This window comes from Brachypodium distachyon, chromosome 3, assembly GCF_000005505.3.
Source record: "Brachypodium distachyon strain Bd21 chromosome 3, Brachypodium_distachyon_v3.0, whole genome shotgun sequence".
In the NCBI taxonomy this organism is placed as follows: domain Eukaryota; kingdom Viridiplantae; phylum Streptophyta; class Magnoliopsida; order Poales; family Poaceae; genus Brachypodium; species Brachypodium distachyon.
Genome location: NC_016133.3, coordinates 4,538,410 through 4,553,820, shown reverse-complemented (window position 1 = coordinate 4,553,820; position 15,411 = coordinate 4,538,410). Strand labels below are relative to the sequence as shown.

The 15,411-nt window shown below is 44.3% G+C and overlaps 3 protein-coding genes across 3 annotated transcripts; 1 reads left to right on the top strand and 2 right to left on the bottom strand.

Annotated features, from left to right (window-relative positions):
- Positions 1 to 1,599: 1,599 nt before the first annotated feature.
- Positions 1,600 to 5,083, top strand: LOC100826974 (testis-specific gene 10 protein). The gene is given in 3 exon segments (XM_010235620.3): positions 1,600 to 1,638; positions 1,641 to 1,712; positions 2,086 to 5,083. Coding segments are annotated over 3 exon segments (2,328 nt in total). The 5' UTR covers positions 1,600 to 1,614; the 3' UTR covers positions 4,318 to 5,083.
- On the bottom strand, positions 4,744 to 7,624 carry LOC104583955. The gene is made up of 2 exons (XM_014900422.2): positions 6,702 to 7,624; positions 4,744 to 6,614 (listed from the first exon to the last, which is right to left on the bottom strand). The coding sequence occupies exons 1-2, from the start codon at positions 7,323 to 7,325 to the stop codon at positions 6,147 to 6,149; spliced, it is 1,092 nt and encodes a 363-aa protein (XP_014755908.2). The 5' UTR covers positions 7,326 to 7,624; the 3' UTR covers positions 4,744 to 6,146.
- Positions 7,625 to 9,931: 2,307 nt separating this feature from the next.
- Positions 9,932 to 11,458, bottom strand: LOC104583954. The gene has a single exon (XM_010237998.3). It carries the CDS (start codon positions 11,405 to 11,407, stop codon positions 10,181 to 10,183), a length of 1,227 nt encoding a protein of 408 aa, XP_010236300.1. The 5' UTR covers positions 11,408 to 11,458; the 3' UTR covers positions 9,932 to 10,180.
- Positions 11,459 to 15,411: the final 3,953 nt, after the last annotated feature.

Sequence of the window (15,411 nt, the reverse complement as noted above, 5' to 3'; positions counted from 1 at the left end):
ATGTCCCATAATTTTTGTCGTGATTTTAGTTCAAATTTGAATTAAAACCAGCACAATAATTATGGGACTGAAGGAGTACTACGAAGTAGTAAAAAATACTTCCTCCGATCTATATTACTTGTCGCTGATTTAGTACAAGGGAGTAGTATTTTTTATTAGAGTCATCATGATAGTATATATGTTTACCGTATGTGTAAATATTAATACAATTTAACATAAATTTAGTCAAAATTTAATAAGCTCGTTTATGACAAAACTAAAACGTTTGTCCTCGTCTGTGCGCACGTGCGATATCGGATCTACTGTAAGTCATGGAATAACCCCCCGCCACCTTCTCATGTGAAACGCTATGTTCCCCCTTCCCAGTAGCCCGTTTCCCCAATTTCCATCACAATTGTCGTTCCCAGCTCTGGCGCTGCCCCAGGCTATGGCGCCCGACCCTCCTGCTCAGGTGTTAGTAGCCATGGATTTCTGTTGTTCCTGCCAGGGGAAGTGGAGCGCATCCGCGAAGGCTCCCCTCCACACCCCCTCGAAGCACCGCCATGGTGGCACCTCGAGGCGATGCGCGCCACGACGCGCGGGTTCCGCTCTACCTTCACTAGCTACTCGATCATGCGACTGCTATTCGAATGATTCATGCGCTCACTTTAAACCCTCCAATCTTGACATTAGGGGCGGGCATTCGGTCATGACTGAAAGTTCGGTCTTCTAATTTAAGTCTTTTTTCGATTCGGTCCTTAAAATATAATACCCGAACTTTACTGAGAAACGTCGATGACCGAACTTTAGAAAGATGGGTGATAATTCCAAAACAAAACGTGATTTGGTACCAATTTTAGCAACATTTCACTTATACTTCTCACAAATTTTCTTATTAACATGGGCATTGGAGATTAGGAAAGTGAAACAGTCGATTGCCTCTCTTGTGCCATGATTTTTGCATGCGGAATAGTTGATGCCTAGATTGTATCGTGAAAATGAGTTGGTTTTTACAAAGCGGAAAAGTTTGGTCCTATTTGGTCTTTCAGTCTTTTGTGGATTGATACCCGAATTAATAGAATAAATTTCGGTCTATAAATTTTTCTATCCAAATATCTAATCGGTCTTTTCGATCTCGGTCTATTCGGTTTCGGTCCTCGGTTTTTATGCCCGCCCCTACTTGACATATACTTTAGAATACTTTATGTATAAACAGTTTTGCTCGATGCTAAGTGGCAGTGTTCCGTGCTTTGTCGACCCCACCCAAGATCCTAGCTTGTGTCTAAACATTTGAGAGAGAGAGCAAGAGATTTCCCTCGTTTTCTTTAAAAATAAAAGGAAAATAGATAATTAATTAATTATTTTTCTTAAGGAAAATAACTAGTACACGATTATATTGTTTTTTAGGAAAACGACATAATTATAGGAGAGAAAGCAAACAACACGGGTCTCACGCTTCTCTACAGTCGACTAGGCTCGGAGTCCACACGCGGCTGCTCGGCCCGCTTCCACCCCTACATCCCCCTCGTGCCGTCTCGGCGTCTTCCTCCACAGTCCACAAACCCGCACGCGCATCGCCAGCCGTCCGATCGCGCTCGGGCGGCCCTGGTCCGCTTCCTCAAATGTTCCGCGGCCATGCCCCTCTCCACCGGCTCCCCTCGCCGCCGCCGCCACCGGCGGCGGCCGCCGGCGCACTCCCCAGCGCGTCCCCGTCGTGCCGCACCTCCACTCATGTGAGCAATTGCTGTTTTTTCTGTATCTTCCTCATATGTCTGTTTCTGATTTGGCTCTACCACGCTGCCTGCGCTATTGGAATCCTTCTTCGTTCCCCCGATTCCGAGCCCCGCCTGCGTGCGTTTGAAGTGGAAGGGGACCGGATTTTGCGTTTGCTAATTCATGGTCTGTTAGTAGTTCCTTAGTTTTCTGGAGTTAGTTCGATTTTGATAAATCCAATATAATAGCTTCTGGTAGAACAAATCCTGATTACAGAAAGGCCTAATGGGCTATCAACTAAAAATGGTATAGATAACAAAAGTTGAGCTTCCCTAGCCTGTGCTTATTTCCTTATCCCAATAGTCTAAGCATTGTTTTCTGCAACCCTATCAGGTTCCCTTCAGGCCGAAGTTGAGCTTCATGGTGGCATTTCAGGCTCAACATGTGAAATATGCTCCTAACCTGATCAAATCAGTAGTAAAAAGTCTTAGATCAAACATCACTGATGGTGACAATGGAATGACCGAGCCAGCTAGGGAATTGTTGGAACGGCTGTTTGCGAAGACACAGAGTCTAGACACAAGTGCTTCTCATGATAGTGAACTGAGCATGAGCATCGAGGTCCTCAAGTCTGAATTCGAGCGCGCCTTGTCGATTCTCAGAAAGAAAGAGAGGTACCTTCGGAATGCAGAGAAGAGGGTTTCTGATGATCAGTTAAGGTTGAACCAGACGAAGCAGGACCTGGATCAGAGAGAGCAAGAGATCAGCAAAGCACATGCAAAGCAGCAACAAATGGAGAAAGCACTGAAAAAGGCAAGTAGAGATCTGTCGTTGCGAGTGAAGCAGATCAATAATCTGAAGCTTCTGGTTGAGAGGCAAGACAGGAAAATTGCCAGTTCAGAAGCTTTGCTTTCTCAAAAGGTAATTGAAGTGGAAAATCTCAAACAAGATATGTTCAACAAGAATAAGGAAGCAGACTTGATAAGATCAGAGATTAAGTTGAAAGAACAACTGCTTCTTGAAGCTAATCAGGACGTCGTGCAGCAAGAGGCAACAGTTAGGGAGCTGCGGAGTGAAACTGAAAAAAAGGCTATTGATATTGCCATATCCAATGAATTGAGGAAGGCTAATGAAGAGAAACTGAAAATTGCTGAACAGGAACTTGAGAAGCAGAATTTAGGATGGTTAGCAGCACAGCAAGAATTAAAGGAACTGGCGCAACTTGCATCCAAGGACACAGATGATATCAAGGGTACTGTCACTGACTTTAAACGTGTGAGGTCCCTGCTGGATGCTGTACGGTCTGAACTAATCTCTTCAAAAGATAATTTCGCCTCCTCTCGCAGACAAATAGAAGAACAAACGGTGCAGTTGCAGAAGCAAGTGCAAGAACTCAAGGACCAAAGGGTATTGCTGATGTCTTACACCCAGGATTTGGAAGCTGCTCAACTGGAGATTCAAGGGAAGACAAAAGATCTCAATGCTGCACAGTCTCGTTGCCATGAACTTGAATTGCAGTTACTTAAGGAAATGGAGAAGGTTGAGTCTCTAGAAGCCGAGTTAACCAAAGAAAGAGAGAACTTGGAACAGAAAACTGAACAAGTAGACTTTCTTCAGAAGGAGCTTGTTCAGAAGGAAAATGAGTGTGGTAATTCACAAAAGCTTGTTAAAATAAAAGAGGCAGAGCTATTAGAAGCCAGACATGAAGTCCAAGATATGAAATCAAAGGTAGATTCTATCCAATTGGCTGTTCAAGAGAAGGATTCAGAGCTTTCGGACACACAGAGCAGACTAACTGAAGTGAGCGGTGAAGTTGTTGAGCTTCAGCAGTTGCTAAATAGCAAGGATGATCAACTTGTTCAGGTTAGAACTGAGTTACATGATAAAGAACAATATATAGAATCAATGCAGAGTGAATTAGAGAGCATAAGATTCAGATGCTCGCAAGCTGAATCTGTGTTGCGAAGGATGGCTGAGCTCACTGGCGATCTTGCTAGTTCCGTGAAAGCTGGAGAAATGGACATTTATGCATTACTGGATGATGAAATTTCAAGCACCAGTACAGTCCTTGAGTCCAATTTGCACAAGCATAATCAACTGGAGGCTGACATAGAGATGTTAAGAGAATCCTTACGGCATAAGGACATGGACTTAAGAGCTGCTCATGAAGCACTTGATGCCAAAGATCAAGAACTGAAGGCAGTAGTTGGAAAGTGGGATTTCAAGGAGAAGGAACTGGATGAGGTGGAAGAGTTACAGAAAGATCCCATTGACATGAAGGAACTCCCTGTTCTTTCTAACGAGACAACAGGGGGCAGCATTACAGGAGAGATGGAGCTCAAGAAGCTTCAAATTGAAGCTGCCGAGGTGGAGGCACTTGCTGCTACTACTGCACTAAAGAAGCTTGCGGATATGAGTAAGAAATACTTGAGATGCCGCAAAGCTGATTCTGGGATTGGTTTGGTTGCATCAGAAAGTGCAAACATTGGTAAAGCGAATTCTAGGATGGAATTAAACAACAAGATGGATGTGATTTTTGAAGCTAAACAAGAAATTGTTAGACTATTTTCATTGACAAAAGAGCTCATCACTGATGACGCAATAAATGATGCTGAGGAACGATAACTTTAGAGCTAAAATATTCAGCCAGCCAATTCTACCAAGATAGCTTCAGAATAGAGGTATGGCAGATAGATCTCAGACATTTATGAGCAGCTGGGTCGCATAGCAAGACCAAAATCTGTCGCTGGTTGATTCGGCAAATGGCGTTCTAACAAAGGATAAAAGAAACTGTCCATGTGTGTATTTTCGGAGACGAACCTCAAACTCTTCCTAATAATGTTTTCCGATGTGTTGCTGTAAATATATGTGGGGAGTTACTGGTATGGCATTTGGTGCTGGTTGTCCCCACACACTGTACATTGGACGATGCTCCAGGTTTTGTTGTTGGTTAACTGAAATGATGTTCAGTGTTTGCTATTGTTGTTGCACCACAAAGTGGATGATGTTCCAAATTAGAGCAACAAGGAAAGAAAGGGAGATGACTGTCAAGAAAAAGGGAAAGAAAGGAGATAGCTATAGTTCATCTAAAAAGGGGAGATGGAAATTTTGAGCTGGAAGTCACCAATCTTCAAGGCGCAACCTTTTAAATTTTGCACAGAAAGTATTCAGTATTTCAGGGTTTAACTGTTAGGATTCTGTTATTTGTAGAGTCTTTAAGATTCTATTCCAAGTGCAATGCCCCTCAATGTCACTTCGAGGCAGAGACAAACTCTATCTCTATGCTTTCTCAGTTTCTCTTAACTCCAGGTCACCAAAATTCTTATGTGGCAATACCCTTACAGGTAGTTGATGTAAGCCTATGCATACATTGCATAGTCAGTTCTTTCTCTGATTGAGAGGCACTAACTTTCTTCATCAGATAAATAATGGGCCAGGGCTGACAGGAAACTTACACTATCAAAACACACTGCACACAAGCACTTGAAACACAGCTTAAAAAAAGGTACAGATTAGTCATCCAAACTCTGAAACTCAAGCCTTCAGCGTAGCATAATATTAGACCAGCACAACTCAAAAGAGAGTCAAATATTACAGCTGCAGATAATCAACCATGCTTGCTGTTATTTGCAGTACTGGAGATCATGTGAAACACACATCTGCTGCTGTGTAATCAGCAGTTCCACAGTACTGAAATATACTTTTCTGTTTGAGCACTGCTCCAGATCAGCTCACACTGAATAATTGATAGGCACAATTGAAAGAATGGCAGCAATGCAGAAAAAAAAAACTAGAAGCATTATCAATGAGCATGTAGCTATTGTAAATTATTAGCAGCCCATTTTATAGCTTCTCAGTCATTAATTACAGAGATTGCAGCTTCTACAGGCACAAGTTCAGTTTGGTTAGCTTCAGAATTCACAAGAGAAGAATCACAGATTTAGTACACTATTGATGTAACTCTGTGAACTGCAATATTAACAGAGAACACAGATTCAAAGCCCAAAATCAAGTTATTCTAGTGCAAGCCAACATTAACTGTAACTCAATCTTTCCATGCATCTGATGGCGCACAAACCCCAGAATAAATTGCTGAAGCTAAAACCTTACCATATGGCAAGAATGAATTGAAACAAAGGCAACGGTCAAGAAGAGAGTATGAGACAATGTGTCAGGACAAACTCTGAACTGCACTATGAGAGATCCCATTAGTACAGTTGAAACACTGGGAATCGACTTGTTCATGTCTCAGTGTCAGGTCTCAAGCGTCTCTCAGCAAGACAGCAACCATTTTCATGTCTGAAATTCTACAATCCCACTATGAACTGAAAAGCAAAATCTCAACAGGAATCCCCAAAATTGGTTCGTGATTCAAGCAGACAGCCAAGATTGCACAAGTAGTACCGTCGCCTGTATCAGGCGATCTGCCTCGTCCTGCCATGGGCTATGGCTGATCAATGGAAGAACCAAATCCATGGCGAGCAGTCGGACTCGGGCACTTGCGGCAAGACCCGCTGGATTTGAAGCAGGAAGTGTCGGTAGTCGCACCGGCCGGTGTCGCTGCAGTGGTAGCCGATGGTCGTCGAGCCTGGGAATCTGTCGGCGTCCAGGAAGTAGATGTACCCGCCGGGGTTCGTGTGGACCGCCGTCGTGTAGGCCCTGGAGCAGCCGCGCCCGAGGAAGAGCACCCTCCCTGGTAGCCCCCAGCAGTTGCGCTGGCGCAAATTACCCTCTTCTTCCCTGGCGATCCTGATGACATGGAGTCCCATCACATCCGGCGCGACCGGCAAGGAGGCGAACCTCCTGACGATGAGCAGATTCTCGCCGGACAGCACGAGGTAGCGGGCGACGGGCTCCTCGGCCCGTGGCGCTCGCTGGGTGTCTATGCGGATTCCGGCACGCGACATCGTAAGCATGCCGTCCTAGGCGATCACCGGCACGTAGGAATAGGCACTCTCGGTGCTCGTGAGGACGCAGAAGCACTCGAAGTCGCCGCGCCTGTAGTGCACTATGTCCTCCATGGACCCGTCCGCCGTGGGGATCATCTCGTCGGCCCATGAAGCGCGACGGTCTACCTCTGTATGAAGCAGCGGCGACCAGTGTGCCATCCCCGGGCGCCAGAAAGCGATGTTGGTCTGGCTGGACGTGAGGGCGGCGACGATGTAGGCGCCGTCGGGGGTCGGCGCGGTGGACCGGACGGCGGCGTGGATGGCCAGCACGGGGTACAGATTGTTGTGCTGGATTCCCGAATTGCTCCTCACGGGCGCTTCCATGTTGTCAGGTAGGGCAATTTGTTCGCCGGTGGGGAGGTTGAGCAGCGCATATCGCCCGCGCGGCGCATGGAGCTGGACGACGAACCAGCCGCCCGGAAAGGAGCCGCAGAAGCGCGCGCCGGGGACGTGGAGGGGTTTCTCCTGGTGGGTGGATCCTCCGAAGACCCGGAAGTGGGAGGTGCTCGCGGTGGACGGCATGAGGAGCCAGGGGAGCTCGGGCTGGTTCTCCCTCTGCACCGCGACGGAGCGCCAGTGCCTACAGACGGCGGAGGTGTAGACGCGGTCGTTGAGGGTTGGGAGGGAGCGGAAGATGAGTCCCAGGATGTCTTCGTGGAGGGTCGCCCACGGCGGCGACGCCATGGCTTGGCAGGAGGGGAGGGGGGAGTTTTTCGTCTTGGCTTCTTGCGGGGAAAAGGAGAGACTATTTGTTGCGGGACAGCGGGGAGACAGTAAAGGATGTGGCCTTTGCAATGTGCACCCTGTAACTTTCTTTATTTATTAATAGATCATTGAAACATGTTACGGAGTATTTCAATATACCTTTGCTTTTATTCGTGTTGCTACATCAAGAAAAATATTGATTCGAAATTGTAGAATAGACTGTGGCCAGTATATATTGAAAACTAAGTTGCACGAAAAATGTTTAAATTTAGTGTGTCATATTTTGTGTTCTTAATTTGAACTAGGGATGCGAATGAGATTGCGCGAAAGGCCCACTTCTAGCTCAATTTTTAAATCTCTATTTAAATTTGGGGTTAGAATTTGAATAGCAGATTTGATAATTGAACTAAAAGTGCTTCTTTCCCCGGGATCTCATTGGCATCCTAGTTCAAATCAAGAACACAATATGACACGTTAAATAAAAATATTTTAAAATTTGAATAAGACGTTTAAAAGTCGAACTAGAAGTGGCTCTTTGGCAGGATCCCGGTTGCATCCCTAATTTGAACGCATTTATTTTGTATAAGTGTATTAGTTATCTTGATGTCCCATGATTCTAGCCTGTAGTAGGCATTGCTTGAGGGTGCTCGTGGTGGTGTGTGTATATGTGTTTTCATATATGTTGTACTTGATATTTCTTTAAAAATAACATATGCACCATAAAGTCCACTTACTCTTGAACTGAAGAAACAATTGAACACATTCGACCTTCTAATTTTCTTAAAAAGTTTTACTCCGTGCCATATTCTATAGAAACATCCGATCATCAAGTTTAATCGTATAAATCATGGTCCACTAAATTGAGGAGTGAATATTTTAATGGCATATCCATGATCAATGTATAGCGTACATAACAATTTATTATAGTTTTATTTCCCCATTTTACTTGGGTTTTAAGTAAAATAGTCGATTTTATATATCTGAAATTCAGCTATTCGTGCACGTAGTGAAGCACAGTATGAAAATCATCATTTGTTTAGGTCTATAATAAAATAAACTTGTACTATTTGAAATTTTTATTGTGCCTAATTCCGTAGATTAGCTGCAAAATGAAATCCATCGAATGGCAACTTAATTCACGATTCGTGCATATGCTAAAGCAAAGCAGCGAGATCAACTCATTGGCTGCTGACATCAGCAATGATGCCATCGCATGCATTCAGTCCTTGCAAGAGTAGTTTAAACCTCAGCAGTTAAATTAGGATCCTCAATATAACCAATGGAGGATACAATTTAGCCTAAATGGTCGAACGCAGTGGCCTCCTGTTCCTTTGTTTTAATTTTAGTATCTATGTATATCCAATTTTTCTTAACTTCTCTAATTTTTGTAACTCCATTTTCCCCTAATATTTCTTTAAATTAGCCAAGTTTTTAAAAACAAAACTTCAAAATTCAGTATGCATAGTTTCTTTTTTAGAACACCCACTTGCCCTATTTTTTTTCAATATTTTTGGTCATTGAAAATGAAAATTAGGAAGCAATATTTGGTATGAAGAAATACCAAATTAAAGGCTCATTTGATTAGGGCCTAAGGATTTTCATCCTCCAAAATTCATATCAAAACTCCTTTGAATCAAATTGTCAGAAGGGCTGGTATTTAGTTTAAATCTCTCCAAAGCTGAAATATGGAGTAAATAGTTCTTCCGGAAAAAAAAATCCAAGTCATGTGTTTTTGGATTTGGTTTTTTGTGTATACCATCATGTAACTATCTTTTCTGCCTTATAAGCTAAAAGTCAAAAGCACAAACTAAGCCTAACCAAAATTACACTATCAAAGCACACTGAATACAAGCACTTGAATCACAGCAAAAAAAGGGGTGCAGAATAGTCATCCAAACTCAAGCCTTCAACATTGTATAAGATCAGATTAGCACAACTCACAAGAGAAACTCAAATATTACAGCTGCAGATAATCAACTATGCTGGTTGTTATGTGCAGTCCTGGAAAATATGGAAACACGTCTGCTATTGTGCAATCAGCAGTTTCACACTACTGAAATATACTTGTCTACTTGAGCAATGCAGTCAAAACTGAAAGAGAAGTGACGAATTAGAAGCATGTTTGTAAATTGTTAGCAGCACATTTTGAGCTTCTCAGTCACTAATTACAGGGATTGCAGCTTCTACAAGCACTCAGTTTCGTGTTTTTGTTAGCTTCACAACTCACAAGAGATGCTCCAGAATATATAACCCACAATTGATTCAGTACACAATTGATGCATCAGGAAAACTCTGAAATGCAATATTAACAGAGAACACAGAATCATACCAAAAATCAAGTTGTTCTATTGCACGCCATAATTAACTGCAACCCACAGATTCAGTACACTATTGTATCCATGCATCTGATGGTGCACAAACCACAGAATCAATTGCTGAAGCTAAAAACCTTACCATCTGGCAAGAATGAATTGAACAAAACAGTGAACATTCAGCAAAATCTCACAACAAAGGCAAAGATCAAGAAGAGAGCATGAGGCAATGCGTCAGGAAAAACTCTGAACTGTACTATGGGACATCCCCATTAGTACTCGAAACACTAAAATCGACTATTTCTTTTCTTTTTTGAGAAGGCTAGAAATCGACTTGTTCATGTCTCAGCTACCATTTTCATGTCTCAAATTCCACATTCCCACTATGAATTGAAAAGCTAAATCTCAACAGGAATCCCCATAATTGCTCCGTGATTCACCCAAGCAGACAACCAAGATTGCACAGGTAGTACCGTGGCTTGCATCAGGCGACTCTGCGGCCTCGCCCTGTCCTGCCATGGCTCAATGGAAGAACCAAATCCATGGCGAGCAGTCGGACGCGGGCCCTCGCGGCAAGACCCGCCGGATTTCAAGCAGGAAGCGTCGGTAGTCGCACCGGCCGGTGTCGCTGCAGCGGTAGTCGACGGCTGTCAAGTCGTGGAATCTCTCGGCGTCCAGTAAGTAGATGTAGCCGCCGGGGTGCCTGTGGACCGCCGTCGTGTAGGTGTAGGCCCTGGAGCATCCGCGCCCGAGGAAGAGCACCTTCCCTCGAAGGTCCAAGGAAGAGCAGTTGCGCCAGAGACATGAATCCTGAGGCTGACCCTCCTCTCGCAACGTGAAGACATGGAGTCCTATCCTGTCCGGGGCGACCGGCAAGGAGGCGTACCTCCTGACGATGAGCAGATCCTCGCCGGACACCACGAGGTAGCGGGCGACGATCTCCCCGGACCCTGCCGGCGTCAATCCGACAGCCTGGAACATACGGATGCGGACAGTGCGTCGCATCGTCAGCGTGCCGTCCGCGGTGATCACCGGTTCGTAGAAAAAGAGTCTCTCCGTGCTCGTGAGGACGCAGAAGCGCTCGAGGTCCCGGCGCCTGTAGTGCACCACGTCCTCCATGGACCCGTCCTCCGTGGCCGTGGGGATCATCTTGTTGGCCCATGAAGCGCGACGGTCCACCTCTGTATGAAGCGGAGGTGACCAATGTGCCATCCCCGGGCGCCAGAACGCGATGTTGGTCTGGCTGGACGTGAGGGCGGCGACGATGTAGGCGCCGTCGGGGGTCGGCGCGGCGGACAGGGCGGCGGCGTGGATGGCCACCACGGGGTATATACTGTAGTGCTGGATTCCCGTAGAGCTCTTCACAGGCGCGCCCATGTTGTCGGGTAGGGCAATTTGTTCGCCGGAATGGAGGTTGAGCAGCGCATATCGCCCGCCTGGCGGCGCCTGGCGGAGCGCGACGACGAACCAGCCGCCCGGGAAGGAGCCGCAGAAGCGCGCGCCTACCGGGACGTGGGGGGTCGTGTGGTGGGTAGTCCGTCCGAAGAGCCGGAAGTGGGAGGTGCTCGCCGTGGACGGCATGAGGAGCCAGGGGAGCGCGGGCTGGGGCTGGTTCTCCCTCAGCAGCGCGACGGAGCGCCAGTGCCTACAGACCTGCGAGGCGGAGGCGAGGTCGGTGAAGGATGGGAGGGAGCGGAAGATGCGTCCGAGGGCCTCTTGGTCGAGGCTTGCCCACGGCAGCGGCGCCATGGCTTGCCAGGAGGGGGATTCTTCTTCCTGACTTCCTTCTCGGGGAAGGAGAGGCGAGAATATTCGTTGCGGGACAGCAAGAGACAGAATGATGTGGCCTTTTTAAGTTGGTCCTGTACTTTCTCTATTTCATAGGTCATGGAAACAGACTCTCCTACGGGGAAATTAGCAATTGCCAGTTTGCCACTTCGTTTTATACGAGTAAGAAAATCTCCATCCACTCCAAGGGATTTCATTTTTCTATATTTTCCACATTCTTGGTTTTATATTTCCATTTTTAATTAAATTTTAGTATCTGTTGTCTAACTTCTCCAATTTGTAAGTCTGTTTTCCATAAAAAAATTGAATTAGCCAAGTTTTCCAAAACACAACTTCAAAATCCTGTACGCATAGGTCTGTTTTTTTGGAACACCCACTTGTCCTATTTTTTTTTTCAAATTGCCAGTCTTGAAAACTAGAATTAGCAAAGTTATAATTGGTACGGATAAATATAAAGTGCTCATTTTATTCAAAGTGTTTTTCTTAGGGAATGTCTGACGCTCAGTCGACTGTCGACGAGATAAATCCCGAGAGATTCTCAGTCCACCAAATCAATACCGAGCAATTCTATTGCATGCAAGCCTCTCCTGGCACAAAGCCTGCCGTGCATGCAGGCCTCTCCTGCCTGTGTGTGCACGTGTGTGCGCGCTCGTGGCATCGTGTGTGCGTGCGTGTGTGTGTGTTGGCCTTCGGGTGACATAGCTGGCTGCTGGGTTATTGTGTACGTACGTTGCTTGGATTTGGTCCCAAAAAAAAAAAATCCAAAACTCATTCACGATGCGTATTCCGATTTAAACTAGGAAAATTACAGTGCAAATTTCATGGTACTTGAAAAATTATATCTGCAACTATTCTGTAGTTCAAAAAATTACAGTTGAAATTTTCATACAAATGGGAAAAGTATAGTTGCAATCGTTGTGCAACTAAACTTTTTACAAAGTTACGGTTGAAACCTCATTCGGGCGGAAACTCACAGGTGCAACATAAAAGAAAAAAAAATACAGTTGAAACCGCATGAAAAAAATTACGGGTGTGATTTTAAAGTTGCCAGAAAAATTATAGTCGAAACTATTTTCCAACCGGAAAAATTGCAGTCGCAACGTCCACCCAACTCGAAAATTACAGCTGCAACCCGCATACAATTATGGGGTTACTAACCCTAACTAGTCACTCTAATATTGTCAAGGGAAACAAACAAAAAATGAAGCAAAAGAAGAAAAAGGAACAAAGAAATACATATTAGTGTTCCATATAGAAACAAGGGATAATGAAAAGAGAAGAATCAAAAGATAAAAAAGAAGAAGCGAACTATAAATAAGAAAAAGGAAATGATAAAGAAAAAGAAACATAAAACAAAAGGAAGAAAAAAGAAACAAAATGAAGAAAAAACTAAAAAAAGGGCAGGAGTGGATTCAAACTTCCCATCCCCACACATCCAATCCAACCCAGCGCACTAGTGTTTGCCACTGCACCAGTCTACTCTAACAGAATACATGGAGTTGTGGATCTATATTTACATTCACTCTGTTTTGCATAAACGCTGGTACGAATCTCAATGTATGATCCGGCAGTCCAGTGCATCGACTGAGAAATACCAATTTCTCAGGCGACTGAGAACTAGCAAATCCGTTTTTCTTAAACAACTTGGAGGATTAAAATCCTTAGGCCCGCTTGTTGTATTTTTTTTTGGAGTGTATAACTAAGTATTAGGTCCTCCACAAGAAACAGAACATTCCAAGTCGGTCTTAGGAGTATTTCCTTATTAGATTCACTCAATAGAATAGGATTACAACACAATTTCACCTGAGAAACTTCAGAGGAAGGTGGAGGTCAGAGATGTTCCAACCCACGGTCCTTGTTGACAAATCTTGTATTTGACGTGCATCTCGTGTGGTGTGATTGATAGCAAGCCTCAGCCCAAGAGCGGTGGCCCACTGTCCATCGCAGCCAAAAAGGGAGAAGGTCGCTGACACTCGGCAACCTGCGGCGAGGACACAGAAACGACGGGGCACAAGAAAAAGCTATTCTTCCTCCTGACAGACATCGGATTTGAATCATGAGGCCCTCGGATTTGTAGGACATAAATAGATATGGCATTGCAATACTGTTTTTTTTTACTATCATTCGAATCATGAGGCCCTTGGATTTGTCTTACTTTACACAAAGCGCTGCACAAGTTTGGTTTCCAATAGGTTTCATTTTTCTATATCTTATTTTCATTTTCAACATTCTTGGTTTTATATTTTTATTTTTAATTAAATTTAGTATATGTGGATATGAAGTTTTTCCTAACTTCTCCAATTTGTAAGCCTATTTTCCACAAAAAAAAAACTAAGATAGCCGAGTTTCTGAAACAAAACTTTCAATATGTTGTACGCGTAATTTCTATTTTTCAGAACACCCACTTAACCTAATTCTGTTTTTCAAATTGTTAGAGCATCTCCAGCCAAGGCCCCTAAAGGCTCCCTAAACGGGCTTGGGGCGCCAGCGCAAAAAAAACTGCAATTGATCCCCATATTTTTTGGGGATTTGGTATTGGATCCCTTTATTTTGAGGGGATTTGGTATTGGATCCCCAATTTGTTTTTTTGCGCGGGCGTCCCCCCCCCCCCCCACCCACACACACACACACCCAAAACGGCCTAAAAATCCGCGGCCCCCGACGCCAAATGGGATGCGATGCAGGAAATGCTCTTAGGTCTTGAAAATCAACGAAGATATAATTGGTACGAATAAATACAAAGGTCTCATTGATTCAAATGGTTTTTCCTTTTTAAAAATGGAGTATTAAAATCCTCAAGCCATGTTTGGATTGTTGTGTTTTTGTGGAATGACTAGTATATAACTAAATACTAGGTCCTCTACAAAAATACTCCATCCGTTCCATAATATAAGACGCCCACGCATTTCGAAGTCCAATTTTGACCATCAGTTAGACTAACAAAATGTGAACCATCAATTTGACCGATGCTATAATTTTTATAATACATAATTCACATTTTGTTGGTCTAATTGGTGGTTAAAGAAAAATCTTAAAATGCATGCGTGTCTTATATTACGGAACGGAGGGAGTATAACATTCCAAGTACGGCCTTAGGAATATTTCTTGTGTTGGTTGTTTCATTTGTAGAATCGAACGGTATCGTATTTTTTCTTAAAGATTCATCTGCACTACATTTTCTAGGATAATTTGCGCATACTCCAACCTCTTTGAAGATCACTTTAGTTTTTGTTATGGTCAAATCAAACAAATTTTGGTACAAACGAAACCCTATAGGGATTGGACGGGCATGACCATTTTCCTTTCTTTCTTGTGATTTTAGAATCCCGCTAATCATTGAAGAGTCCAGGATCATTAGTTGGGTTTTGCGTGAGCGTGACACTGGAACTGGCAGATAGAACTGTAAGGGCATCTTCAACGGGGTGATACTATAGCCGTTACTAACAAGACAAAGATAGAAAATTTCATCCGTAGTAACTACTCCTCCAACGACTGTTTCTTTGATCTGATACGCGAGAGAGACTCGGAGGGTTGATTGGGCTGATTGATTTCTTAAATGGAGTGGGGCCTGCTGAATTGCTTTTCTTCGTAACGGACACAGCTCCAACAGGACATTTAATCGATACTTCGTCTTGGTTTCTGTGAGGTGCTCGTTACTACCCCAAGATACGGTTTCGTACTTTTTCCTCCCAATTTCATGTCCACGTCACTCTAGTGCTGACATATCCTGTTTTAGTACCTGCGTATGTGGACTGTTGGAGATGCCCTAAGCACCTTCCTATTGGATCACTCAATAGGATTACAGGACAATCTCATTGAAGAAACAGTACTTGTCCTAAGCAAACACCATGCATACCTCAGCCGAAGCCGGCACTTTCGTCCGGTTCCAACCCCAGTGGCACTGTCTAGCCCAGCAAAAAAGGGCCTGGTGAAGGTCGGTGACATGCGGCAACCTATAGCGAGGG